We start from the raw sequence: 14,267 nt of genomic DNA, 5'->3' as shown, positions 1-14,267 counted from the left end.
CTTTTATAGAACGTTTAGTGTTTCTTTTGCATATTCCATACATTTTGTTGTCTGTGCTTCCGTCCTCTCCGAGCTTCATACGGCCCCTCTATTCAGCAACATCTTAGACTATATCGTACAGCCTCCACCCTCCTACCGTACGACCTCCATTACTACCACCGTATGGCTTCCATAGCTATCACCATACAGCCCTCCTTCATTCTACCATACGGCCTTCCTATTTCGCTGTCTACACCCACTGTACGGCCACCTCACATCTCTCACCCCGTACAGCCCTAATCACACCTGTTTCACCGTACAATACCTTCAGTTATCGTACAACTCATACGTTCGATCGTACAGCCATTCTAAAGCTCATTTCGTACGGCCATCCAGTATTGGTAACCAATCATCAAACGAATACTGTAATCGGTATATTACAAGTTGGGTGAAATCAATATGAAGAGAAGAAAGGTTGTCTTACCTTCATAAAATATTCCTTTTAAGAAAAATAAGTCAAGTCTTTGAAAGACAAGATTGTTTCAAAGATTGTGTTGGATTCTAAAAGGACTAAATTGAAAAACCTTTGGTAGGTAAACCAGTTGAGGAACTTAACCGTTCGGATTACAAGACACCAAAATTGAACTTGGTAAAAAATCACAGTCAGGGTGTTTGCAAGATGCCCAAGATGCACTTGTCAATGTGTCAAAAAGCAATCATGAGTTGTGGGAGAAGAAGAATCAGCTTAACCAAGAGGTTACTCGCCTGAATCAAGTAATTCGTCAACATGCAGTCACCACGTCTTTTTAAGAAAAATAAGTCAAGTCTTTGAAAGACAAGATTGTTTCAAAGATTGTGTTGGATTCTAAAAGGACTAAATTGAAAAACCTTTGGTAGGTAAACCAGTTGAGGAACTTAACCGTTCGGATTACAAGACACCAAAATTGAACTTGGTAAAAAATCACAGTCAGGGTGTTTGCAAGATGCCCAAGATGCACTTGTCAATGTGTCAAAAAGCAATCATGAGTTGTGGGAGAAGAAGAATCAGCTTAACCAAGAGGTTACTCGCCTGAATCAAGTAATTCGTCAACATGCAGTCACCACGTCTCAGACACCTTGGGAAAAATGGATAATTAAGGCAGCAAATACTTGGTTTGGAGAAGTTGTCTTTGAAGTAGTTCATGCCATCAAAGATGCGATCAAAGTTCTTGAACGTATCAGAGGTATTGAAGAAATGTTACATGACTTGATTGCTTCTTTGAATCAAGAAGTTAATACCTTGAAGGAAATCCTGGCTGATTGGAATCAAATGGCTAATGTTGATCTAGACAGCATGACTACATGTGAAGTCATTCCATCTTCAGAAATGTTCTACACATGTCAACAACTCATGGGTCACAAAGAAGAGACACTGAGAAAACCTTTGACGAAGTTGCAAGCAATCTTGGAAGACTATCACTCAATTGAAACAAATATCATGTGCAATTTGGAGCAAATGGGATGTAATGTCCTTATCGAGCATGATAACTACGTCACAGAAGAGGAAATGACTTCAGCATCTACAAACAAAGTCAATGCTGATCCTGATTCTAAAGAATTCGGATCACACACGATGAACAAGTTCACTGCATACAAATCAGTAGCAAAGCACTTGTGGAATTCTCTTTCACCAAACTACAAAGTTGTGAAATCAGCATATGTCGATGCAATCAAAATTGAAGCTATATCATAGACAATGCAAATCTTAGATCTTCCTACAGTGTGTGATTGCTTCGCCAAGTACAAGGCCCTTCAGAACAATCCCTAGGATTGTTTCAACTTTCTTCCATCTTCTTCCTTCTTTACTTTTTAGGTTTGAAGTTGGAGAGAATGAATTGCATGAGATGTAATTACATGAAATTCGATTGCATGTCCCAATGACATGTAATCCAATAATGCCTCACCTAGTGTAACTAGGTTAAAGTTGGTTAAGTTGCTCCCACTTTGTCCTCCTTTTTCTCACTTCTTTTGCTATAAAAGGAGTGTCTCTCTCATTGTAAAAATTATGTTTTGTTGCATGCAAGAAAGCTCTACCAAACTTGTGCAAGCATAACTTTGATTGTGTAGTACCAATTTGGGAGAAAAGTGAATAAAAGAAGTAATTGGATTCGAAGCTTTGACTAAAAGCAATCGTGATAAGTGCAAATTGGAAACTTTGACTGTAATTTGTGTTTGTCTTCTTTGATTCATGTTATTATTGTATAGTTTAAATGATTGAACATAAAGAGTCAAAAGACAATCAGACTCGAAGCTTTGACTGGAAACAATTGTGGTGATACATAGAGTAAGACTTTGACTGTAGCTTGCATTACTTTCTCAATTCACAAAAATAGTTAGAATTCTTTAGTTCTAGAAGTCTTTGAGCCCCAATAGTAAAGGTTGTTTTTATAGAATAGATTAATATCAAACTTAAAGTCAAACCAACACACTTTCAACTAGCCTTTGAGTTAGTGTTAGTTTATTGGTATCACCATTTCCAGCTACAAGAAAGAAGTGTAGTTAGAGATTCCATCTTGCCCATTACTCGCTCCGCGAGTAAGTGGATTCATTCCTGAAAGCTAAGACGAAAGAATATTGGTAACACTTTTTACAAATCTCTTAACTTCTTTTTTACCTTGAGTTGATCCAAGTAACGGTGAGAAGGGGGATGCTTCCCTTTAGGGTAGGACAAACTTTGTCTCATACGCTGTGGCTGGTCTACCTATTTTTCTACTGGATTTTCACAAAACTATCGGTAGCAAAATATCCATCCAACACACTTTTATCCTCTAGAATGGGAATTGGCCTCACGTTATACCAGTTGAGACCCTCTAACCATTTGACCTAGCCTACAAGGCTCAACGATAGGCTAAACCTATCCACAAACCAAGGTGAGCTAAAATGAGGATAATACATTTCACATTTGCAGGTGGTCAAGGAAGGGATTAAAACAATGAAATCATACTATCTACAACTTCTTTCAGTTTGTGATCATTTCGATCTTGCAGAGATTTACGCAGAGGCATTTAAGGAAGAAGGAAGAAGTAGACACCCTTACCTTCAAGCTCTCGAATACTAAGAACACCCTAGAGACTACTTTAGTGGCACTTCATGAAGTTAAAAATCGGGTAGATAAGATTGTTCCAAAAATGATTTCGTCAGATTATTCTTTATTTCAGCAGTCAGATATGACAGATGAAGCCCAAGAAGTACTAAGAGTTGATGAACTACATGTGAGCGAATTGGTACACCAAGATTCAGATTGCAGCCATGAAATTGTTACAGCTGAGCATGATGCTGATTGTAAACCAGTTGTGGAGGAGGAAACTTTATACCTCGACATCAATAATAATGTGAAAACACATCAAGTGTTAGAACTCTTGAAAGAGGAGAAGAATTCACAAGGATGTGGAACTTGCAGCCATGAGGAATAAAGTTTGGCAGGGTATACATTGGTTTCCAGTAGGTTACATCTCTTGGACCAGCTCTTGAGGGTGAGCTCTCAAAAGAGGAAGCTTCACAAGCTTTAGCTCATTTTAATACTACAAACAAATTCCTTGAATACCTCATCTAGAATTCCTTTTGAGTGTTTGTAGGGTCATGTTATTGCACTAAACTTTGGATTACATTTAAAGAGCATTGCTTCATCAAGGTATAACACATCTACAATTAAAGATTTTGCGTATATTTGATTTCAATTTCAAGATTAATTCCTCAACCAGGATTGTACTTAGGAAAATCACTTTCTATACAACATATTTCAGTAACTAGTGGTAGATGCATGGAAAAAGATACAAAGAGATTAGGTGAGGAGCTATAGTTTGCAATTTGTTTGAACAAAAAATTTCAGGAAATAATTGAGCTAGATACCTTTTTCCTCGGACCCTGGAAACAAGTTGAGGAAAGCACCATGTTCCCACCATTTCAACCCCATATTTAAATCACAGGGCAATTGCAATCTGTTGGTTCCAAATCCTTTCCAAAATATGTTCTTTATTCTCAATCTACCTTACATAAAATCCTCAATTCTCTCCAGTTGGCTGCCAATCTCACCTTCCATCCACAATTGCATTGAAGCCCTCCATAACAACAAACGATCATTGCATCTGCCTAGTGCTTCATCCCTCTGGAGGCCTACTGGATCATCTTCCTTCCAATGTAAAGGAAAATAGGCCTAAGCATCCTAGTTTGCCCATTATACCTAGTGAACCCTATTTCCCACCTTAGAACAACTAACAAAGAAAACACTTGAGCAACATAACCTTGAAGATGGTGCTTTATTTTTTTGAAATTATATTATGTTTAATTTATTTCATTTGCATATCTGCCTATTACATTGGCTTTCAGGTCAAATAAAAAAATGACAAAATCTAATCCAAAACCACAAAATTAGGTTACTTTCACCAATGAATATACAATAGCAAAACTTTCAATCCAATACATTAAAAATATCAATTTCCATTGGCCAAAACCATCCACAAACTACAATCACTATCTTGAAGATAACCTCTTATAGGGTATATCTAACTATGTCTAGACCTATCCAAATAAAATTAGTAAACTTGTTGCCTATCCAATCCCATATCAACATCAGATATGGTAGACATATCCAAGAGAACCAAGTAATATAGCCATGCAAAAAAGTAAAGGAAGAAAAAGGATTAATATAATTTATTAAACTAAAACTAGGAGCAAATATTAGAAATGATCTGCCTTATTTATTCATTAAAAAGATGAAGAAGACCACATGCATATTCAAGAAGGATTTCAATGTTTGAAAAGAAAGGTAGATGCATAAAACGTAAGAAAATCATTCATCAACAATTGTGTACACTTTAAATGGCATGCAATAGCGTCTGACAAATAGCTACCTCATATTAAATTTTGTACACGAAGAATATCAAAAAAGTATACAAAATATGAACCATTAGAAAGTAATTTTCAGTGAACCTCCTTTGTGCTTCCTCAATTGATGCCATCTTTGGTACACCATGTTGACGAGCCAAGTAGTTGCAAGTGACCACTAAAAACTTCTGATAATGAACAAAAGACAAAACTGTCACATTGCTAAGTGATTTTTCTAGACTATCATCAAAACTTTATTGGTGGTTCCCGAGCCACTGCAAGTAAAAGTCAGATGCTTGAATGAAATACATGTCACTTATACAATTTAAAATGCAACAGAGATAAGAAAACTATAATAAAATATATGTTCTAACAATATCATGTGCTAAAACCAAATAAGTTATACAGTAGATAGCAACGATACAGGATTGCAATAGACTATAAAACTTTACAATAGAATTAGGATCCAGCTGAAAATAAAGGAAAAACTAGTTAGAACAGCTCTGAACAACTTGCGTATCCAATTTTAGAGAACATTAAATTTAAATATCCATGTTGTGTGCATGGACAAGCTAAGCATTCATCATCAAGTAGATTTACTAGCAACTAAGTTGTGACCAAAATGCAAGCTTCAAAATAATTTATGGGGTGTTCAATTATACCTACATACAATAGGCAAACTTGAAATTGCCATGCAATGCAATTCTACTACAACTTTACAAGAATAGTGGTGCCTAGATCAGAACTGAACCCAACAAAAAGGGTGACATTGTATGGCTACGTATAAGCCTACGATGAAGGACAATTATAGAATAGCCAGGACCAAAGCATTCTTCATTCTCTCCATAAAAGTCAAGCTTTCCAATCTGTGCCTCTCTAACCTATGCACTTTCTAGACCCTGTTGGATCATCAGCCAGCCCTAATTCTAGACCCTAGATTGTTGTCAAAGGATGCAAACTTTTTTAAGAGAAAATTTTTGTTGGAACTTCTCACCTAAATTGAAATATATGTGCTGTAGCATACCTATAACCTTAGCAAACACAATAACATGAGAACAAGTTCACTAAAGTTACCTAGATGCCCATAATCAAAGGATTGTGCCTGCAAATCTAAAAGATGGAAGAAATACTTCTCCATAAATGCGAAAAAAACAAATAGCTTTATTCATACGAAATTGGGATTCATTATATTAAGGTGTTAATTCCTTATTTATAAACGTGTGAGTAGCTTCTCACACGATCTTTGTACACAGCGACATTGTCTAGATTTAATGAACCTTCTAGTACCTTTCACATCAACCGTCTATTTAACAACATCGAAGGATGGTAACTACCTACAGTAATTATCTACCCAACACTAGCGATTGCTACAATTTACATAAATAATCATATGAAAAAAGTCGATAGTTATGACAGAGTAGCTCATTTATATCGCATAACTTAATATTTATTCAGGGAAAACAATATACCACGCTTACCTAGGGTCATGCGTCTACCCCGAATAGCAGTGTCCCAAAAACAAGGACCATAACAGGGACAGGGGGATGACACGAAACATTTATGCCATCACCAATTAGGTGAAAAAAATTGGAAACATCTCTGGTAGTTGGGGATGCTATTGACCTCATCCCCTTGACTGTCGTGAAGACAACTGTTGTCGGTAAAATGTATAGTGTAGCCGATGGGTAGAGTAGTATCCGAACGGGCGCGTGACGCTTGAGTCACCCCTTCGGAAAGGTATATGTACACGTCCGAGATCGACTTTGGAAGGAGGAGATATAATCGATAGATCATTGTAGTCATTGTAATCGGATTGTAATCTGCAAGTGCATACATGAATAAAGTACCTGTTCTGAATTGAACCGTGTTATACATGTGTTAACTTCTTACCCTATGTGGTAAACATTTGGTGCCATTGCCAGACGTACCTAGAATGAACGAATGATATGAAGATTAATGCCGAATTTGCCAAACAAAGATCGGAATAAGGTCAAAGATAAGAATGAACTAAGTACAGCAAAAGAAATTTTAATTTTAACACAGCAAGTAGAACGCAAACAGAGACTTCAACAAATTGCCGAAGGGCACCGAAGGGGTGAAGGGACATAGACAGAGGGAGTGCACTCACCTAGTAGGCTAAGGAGTGCCGAGGAATTGCTGGAAAAAACTCGACAACGCTTGAATTTGGTGGAGGAAACAAGGGAAGAATTCCTTAACCTGTATACGCCGAGGGGAGAGTGTCCGAACGGAAGGGAAGCAAATCACACAGCTCGGAGTGCCGAGGGAGCACAAGCGTGGAGTGATCTCTTCGTTCCTGATACACCGGACGAACGGATACAGGCGGAGAATAGAACGTCACTTGAAGACTTTTCACCAGACAACACAGTTGTTGGAAACAAGACTGCTATTCAGAACAGCGCGAGAGTCCAAAACAGCGCAGGAACACAGAACAACGCGGGAGTTCAGAACAATGCGGGAACACAGAACAGCGCAAGAGTCCATAACAGCGCGGGTACACAAGTACCTCAAAATCCAAGACAAGTAATGATGGCTAGCCCTAAAGAAAAGTTACCCAAGTTTCATAGTGATGGTTCAGCAGACCCTATCAGACATTGTAAAACGTGTGAAACCATATGGATGGCAAATGGTGTGACAGATGAGGATGATTGGGTAAGACAATTTCCAGCGACCCTACAGGGTGTGGCGATAGACTGGTTTTCTGACACTAGTCCTTAGAAACTTAATACATGGGAGAATGTTAAAAAAGAATTTATAGCAGAATTCAGATTACTCCGAGATGATAATGAAATAGTGGCAGAAATCTACAGCACCAAACAAGGAAAGAATGAGACAATCCGAACCTGAGCCAAGCGACTGAAAGAATTGATCGGAAAGATGGAGAGTCAACCAGCGGATGGGTTGAAAAAACAGTGGTTCGTGGAGGGGCTACGGCTGGCTCTTAAAAAGAAAATGAAGATTGTACCACCGTCATCGTACACCGATGCATATACTCGTGCCATGGATTTAGAAAGTGAACAGAAGATGAGTAAGAAGAAGAAACATAAGTCCTCTGATTCAGATTATTCATCCTCGGAGAGTAGTAGTAGTGATGAGGAATCAAACAAGAAGGTGAAAGTGCTACAAAAAGACATGCTACATTTGATGAAAGAATTCAAAAATTTGAAAAAGAATCCAGATACAGTAAAAGAAGAATTGTGGTGTACAGATTGTAAGGAGGACGGCCATACGAAAGGTTCATGCCCGAAGAAGCAGTTTTGTGACATCTGCCAGGTGGTGGGGCATTCCCTGAAAGAGTGCCCATTTAACTTGAAAACAAAAGGACACCAGCAGGTGTTACTAACGCAGGAAGCGTCAACAATAGCAACAATGCGGGCAATGATGCAACTTCAGGTGGATATCAATATAATAAAGGCGAAAGGGGTGGAAACAATAACAATAACAATGGATGCCGAAGTAGAATACAATATGATGCGAGCGGAAGGCCGATGATACAGTGCCGGGCATGTAATCTTTGGGGTCACTTCGCGAAGGACTGTACTACGAAAGAGACGCCGCAGCTACTGTGCAGATGGTGTGGTCTGGGGGACCATGAAGATTCAAAATGTCCAAAGCAAGGCGTAAATTTATTAAGTATTGAAACATGTGATGAAAACGTGTTGGCGATCGCGCGGGAGCAGGCGAGGAAGGCAAAATATCCGAATGCGGAAGAAGAGAAGGAGAGGTTACAAAAAGCCCGAACAGAGATAGAGAAGCAGATGAGAGCGGAGAAGTCACAAGTAAATGACATTGCTGAAACTTCGAAAAGAAACTTGGCGGAACAAGACATGGTGAAACAAATAATGCAAATGGAAGTGCCAATTAAATTAAATGATCTTCTTCTCACCATGCCACAACTATGTACGACTATTATAAATATGACACTGTCCCCGAGAGTAACGGAGGAAGCAAAGGATAGTACGGAAACAACCACAACAACAACAACAGAACTGATGTTATTAGCACTTACGACAGGTAGACACCTAGCAGTGGTGGAGATGGGCATTCTGGGTACGGTGCTAAGGGATACAATAGTAGACGGAGGATCGGGAGTGAATGTGATGCCGGAAGATATCTGGAAGAAACTTGGACAACCAACACTATGGCCACCCACCTTTCAGTTACTTACAGCAGATCAACATGGGATAAAACCCTTGGGCACTCTAATGACGCAGCCGGTAACAATTGGGACACAACCATTTTTACTGAATTTTGTAGTTATTCCATTAAAGAGAAGAGGGTATGATGCCATCTTAGGACGGGGGTGGCTGGTGCAAGCTAAGGTAAAGCATGATTGGAAAAGGAACACCCTGTCAATGGAGAAGGGAGGTAGGAGATTTATAATTGATTTGCATACACAGATGGTAGGAGAAGAAGCTGCGTCGTCGGACTCAAAAGGCGGTGGCGAGAGTGATGACGAAGGGAAAAAGAGGATGGAACCAGATGATGAAGGCGTGCTAAGAATAGGAGGGTCAACTGATGACGACCTAGACTCAGTAAACGGATTGCTACATTGGCAAATGGAAGATTATGAGGTCTTTCCGAGCTGCAATATTTTGAGTATCGAGGAAGGAAAAGAAGGCCATGAGTTTTCAAAGGAGTACAGTGAACTGAAGGAGGGAGAAACGCAGGTGGATGAAACACCTACCCATACGTTCAGTAAAGATAAACCAATAAAGTATGAAAAGCTGACAGTGAAAACAATGAACTTGGGTGATGAGGAAAATCCGAAGAACATTTGTGTAGGAGATGATTGGAACCCAATATTGAAGGCAGCAGCTTGGACGTATAAAGACTTAAAAGAAGTACCACCAGAACTATGTGTCCATCGGATACCATTAATCGAAGGTGCGGTATTTGTACGGAAGCGGCCGTACCGAAGGAATAAGAACTATGCAGCATGGGCCGTGGAAGTTGCACAAAATAGGTGGAAGGTATGGCATCAGAAATGTTTAAAATTAAACAGATTTCAACCTGATCAGTTAGTACTAAAGTATAATGGACGAAATGAAATAAGGCCTGAAAAATTTAAAGTTAAATGAGTTGGACCGTATAAGATACGGGAAGTTCGATATAATGGAGCAATTAAATTGTGGACACCGGACGGAAAAGAAATACTAGATGCCGTAAATGGATCAAAGTTGAAAATATATAAGGAAAAGAAGGATCCTCTGTGCGCAAGGGAATGAACGAAGAAAAGATATCTGTAAATAATGTAAATAATGTACATATGTATAATATTAAAGCCGAATTAGTTAAAAAATCAAGCATAGTTCCAAGAATCACGGCGATTCATGCGATTCACGCGATTCGGCGATTCGATTCAAGCCAAACGATTTTTTGTGAATCGGTGAATCGAATCAGCGATAAAGGGTTTATGAAATAAGTTACTCACTAAATTTCAAGGGTTTTTTTAATTTTCCGATTCATGGCCGATTCGATTCCAATTCATGGCCGATTCACGATTTGATTCGGCCTTGCCGATTTCGATCCAATTCCGATTCTTGTTACTTTGAAATCAAGTGATACACTGTAAAAGTATGAAGTGATAAAATGAAAGATGAAACATAAAATGTATTGGAATTCTGGAGGAACAAAAGCCTGTAGTACGACTATAGAAAACATCATCAGATGAAAAGTATGCAAAAAATGGAGCAAAATAACAAAATGATAATAAAGGGAGGAAATTTTAATAAAATGAGTTCAGAAAGAATTGAAAAAGGAGTCCTTAATGACAGTACGGCCTTCCTTTATGACCATACGGACTCGAGCTTTGTAATGCAAAGTTAAAAATATATATAATACTCTACTACCTTAAAGTAATAAAGTTGTAAATTATGAAAAGAAAGGACCGTACAGCTGTTGATGCCTGGAGAAGACTAAGAAAAGACCGTACGGCCCCTAGGAGACTATAAAAGAAGACCATACGATCAGACCCAGCATAGAAGAGTGAAATGAAAGACCGTACAACCCTTGGAGACACAAGGAAGCTAAATGGAAGACCATACGGCCTGAGAGAGACAGAGGAGAGCTAAATGGAAGACCGTATGGCTTGAAAGAAAACACATTGTAAAAGGATGACCGTATGGCCTGAAAAACTCGCATAGGCTGGAGATATAAGCCCGTACTGTGATATCGTACAGTGAAGAGTAGCGACCATACGGCCTTGAGGTTTTTTGTTTAGTTTATAAATGAAACTGTACTAGACCATACCGTACCGTACGGAAGATAGACCATACGACTTCTAGTGGAAAAACCATACCGCGGTGGAATAGCGAAGGATACAAAGAAAGACCGTACGGTCCTAAGGCAAGTCGAAACACAATGAATCATTGATGTCCGTACGGCCCAAAACACAAGCAAGGAATAGCGTAAGAAGACTGTACGGCCTTTCCGTACGGATTGGGCAACCAGAGGAAAGGGAAGAAAAAGGTCGTACAACGTACGGCAAGGGAGAAGCTGGAACAGCCGTACGAAGGGTATCGGGAAAGGAAGAGGAATTGTTGTAGCCAATTCACAAAGCAGGTCTACAGGAAAGAGGATGTGGAAGAGCGAAAAAAAAAACGACGACAGATTGAAACAGTTCGGAATGAGTAATGCATGATGCCAAAGGGAAGGGTAGACATAAGCAGTTGCCAGAAAGAGTGTGGAATCGGAAAAAAATGACAGAAATGGTGTGTTCCGTGCAGTTTTGTGTGGGTTTCGGAGTGCTAATTTGGTCTTGGCGGCGAGGGGCGCTGCCCCTCGACCCCGCCCTATACTGCGACAAGGAGCACACCTGGGGCACTGCCCCAGGACCCCGCAGGGGCACTGCCCCTCGACCTCGCTGGGGGCGTTGCCCCCTAGACCCCCAGTCATTGCGGATATTAGTCATGGGAAGTGTGACCAGTTGATGAGACCTAGAGCTGCTGCTGTAAGCATGAGTGTTTGTGTATCAGAGGAGGCACTTGGAGTAGGTGTTGGGCATGAGGTTGTCTTGGTGGATGCGTAGAGAGCTCGGGAGGAGCTGATCATCCAGTTGAAGGCAGTATAGCGACACTTGGCCCAGTGTAACCAATAGTTGGAAATAGAGAAAGCAGCACGGGTGGCTATCAAAGTCAGCTAAGGATATAGTATTGTGTTAGCAGAGGCTACAGATGCAACGTGGGTTGGAGACCAGTTTGGTGCAGGCATAGGATGAATGTGAAAGTGATGCGACAGAAACAGATCTATCTTGTTGTAGTTAGTCAATTAATGTATTTTGTTGTTAATTTGTCTCAAATATTTTGTAATTGTCGTCCGGAGACGACCTTTCTTTTGGGGGGGGATGATGTTGTCAGTAAAATGTATAGTGTAGCCGACGGGTAGAGTAGTATCCGAACGAGCGCGTGACGCTTGAGTCACCCCTTCGGAAAGGTATATGTACACGTCCAAGATGGACTTTGGAAGGAGGAGATATAATCGATAGATAATTGTAGTCATTGTAATCGGATTGTAATCTGCAAGTGCATACATGAATAAAGTACCTGTTCTGAATTGAATCGCATTATACATGTGTTAACTTCTTACCTTATGCGGTAAACAACAACCACCTATTCTCAATAAAAATCAATGCCAATTTTTTTTATAAAACAGATTTTTAAAACACATTGTTATTGTTTTAAGTATGACATGAAACATTTCCAAGCCATCACCAATTAGGTGAAGAAAATTGGAAACATCTATGGTAGTTGGGGATGCTATTGACTTCATCCCCTTGACTGTCGTGAAGACAACCACCTGTTCTCAATAAAAATCAATGCCAATTTTTTTTATAAAACAGATTTTTAAAACACATTGTTATTGTTTTAAGTGCCCCCATACTTCTAACTTGCCCAAAATGGGTAATGCAACCATGTTTTCTCATTTCATTGTCATTTTCAAGGAGAGACAAAAAGGGGAAAGAAGCAGCAGGGTTTGAAGCTTTGAAGTAGATAAAAAAAGGAGGCAATGGTACCGCTTCAAGGAGCATTTAGAGTTGGAGCATTGAAGGTAAGTCGGCTGTTTCATTTATGGTTTTCTTTTACAATTTTTTTTAAAGTTTACAGAAGAAACATCTGACTTTTTTTCTTTATATTTCAGTATTATGAACTTGCATTATACACATTAGACATTAGCAGCAGCAACACGGGCAATGACAGTAGCAACCAAGAATGAGAAGGAATTGAGATTCGTGCTAGGAGTGTTTAGTGTTGGGGGTGAAGCACAATATGCACCTAAAATGTTTGAGTAGCCTTTATCATGAAGGACTACTAATGGCCCTTTTAACCTGAGAAATCTTGTTCTTCGCCTTGCTCATCCAATAGATGTCAAAAAGAAAATTTCAAGGGGGACTAGGGCGTATTAAGTTATATATGTAACACTAATTTTAGAGGGTTTTGGTCTTAAATCTTGGGAGTTTTTCGCACAGGAGTCAAATCTTGTAAAGATATAAAGGAGGATGAGAAGTTAGAGAGTTATAGATTGCATATGGACGCACAAAGCAAGTGTAATGGTGTGCTCATGCCAATGCATAAGCCCTCATAGCTGTCTATTCATTAGCCTCTGCTATCTAATGTAGGTAATGGCAGTTTTACTCATAGTGTGGATGCCTAAAGAGGACAGAGAAAGGCTAGCGATAGTGGGCAGCCAGGGCCAGTTTCAAATATGTTCAAGATGCAGGCACGGGAATCGATAGAGACTTCCATTGCTAATTTTCTTTATACTCGTGTCATCACATTGCATGTGACCTGCTCTTCTTACCTCAAAAAAAATGGTCAAACATTTAGTCAATGTTGGTCTTTCCTTTGAACATCTTGGAGATCATAAAACTACGTACTACCCTCCTTGACAAAGCATAGTGAGGTGAGTTCTAAGGTAAGTTTGGTGATGGAGGATATGAGGCAAACTTGGGTAAGGACAAGTTGTTCTATTGATGGATGGGTGAACCGATATTAGAAATCAGCCACTCATCAACATAATAGTCACATGTACAATTGACCCTTATTTTCTTAGGGCTGCTGATTGTTCAAGGAAATCCAAGGATGCAAAATTACAGTTTGGCATTTTAAGAGAGGCCATAGAGGAGATTCAAGTCTCAAATGTTGTTCAAGTGATCATTGATTCATCACATGTGCAAATTGGTTGGCTTGATGGTGCAGAGTGCTTACAATCACATATTTTGGACTCCATTTGTGTTCATGCATTGAACAATACATTGAAGTACATATGAAAATTAGATTGGGTAAAGGAAGTGCTAATAAAAGTTAGAAATATGAAATATTCATTTGCAACCACCACACTTCACTTGCTCTCTTCAGAAGTTTTTCAAAGAAGAATTTTTTTAAACCTATATAAACAAGATATGTTGG

At 39.3% G+C, this 14,267-nt stretch overlaps 1 protein-coding gene across 7 annotated transcripts in view; it reads right to left on the bottom strand.

The window, feature by feature from the left end:
* LOC149543414 (uncharacterized) overlaps positions 1-14,267 on the bottom strand; it is a 198,315-nt gene that overhangs the window by 92,404 nt on the left and 91,644 nt on the right. For 3 of the 7 annotated variants that reach the window (XM_089798204.1, XM_089798201.1, XM_089798202.1), the window contains one exon: positions 4,948-5,030. The exons of 3 other annotated variants lie outside the window; for them this stretch is intronic. In XM_089798204.1, the coding sequence (XP_089654330.1) occupies positions 4,948-4,976 (29 nt within the window). In that variant the 5' untranslated portion in view covers positions 4,977-5,030. One more of the 7 variants, XM_089798207.1, reaches the window with a different exon arrangement.

The sequence above is a fragment of the Cupressus sempervirens genome, chromosome 8, assembly GCF_028749045.1.
Source record: "Cupressus sempervirens isolate cs-2001-9-10 chromosome 8, ASM2874904v1, whole genome shotgun sequence".
NCBI lineage: Eukaryota > Viridiplantae > Streptophyta > Pinopsida > Cupressales > Cupressaceae > Cupressus > Cupressus sempervirens.
The sequence above is the reverse complement of the archived record's forward strand: the minus strand, read 5'-3'. Positions and strand labels throughout refer to the sequence as shown.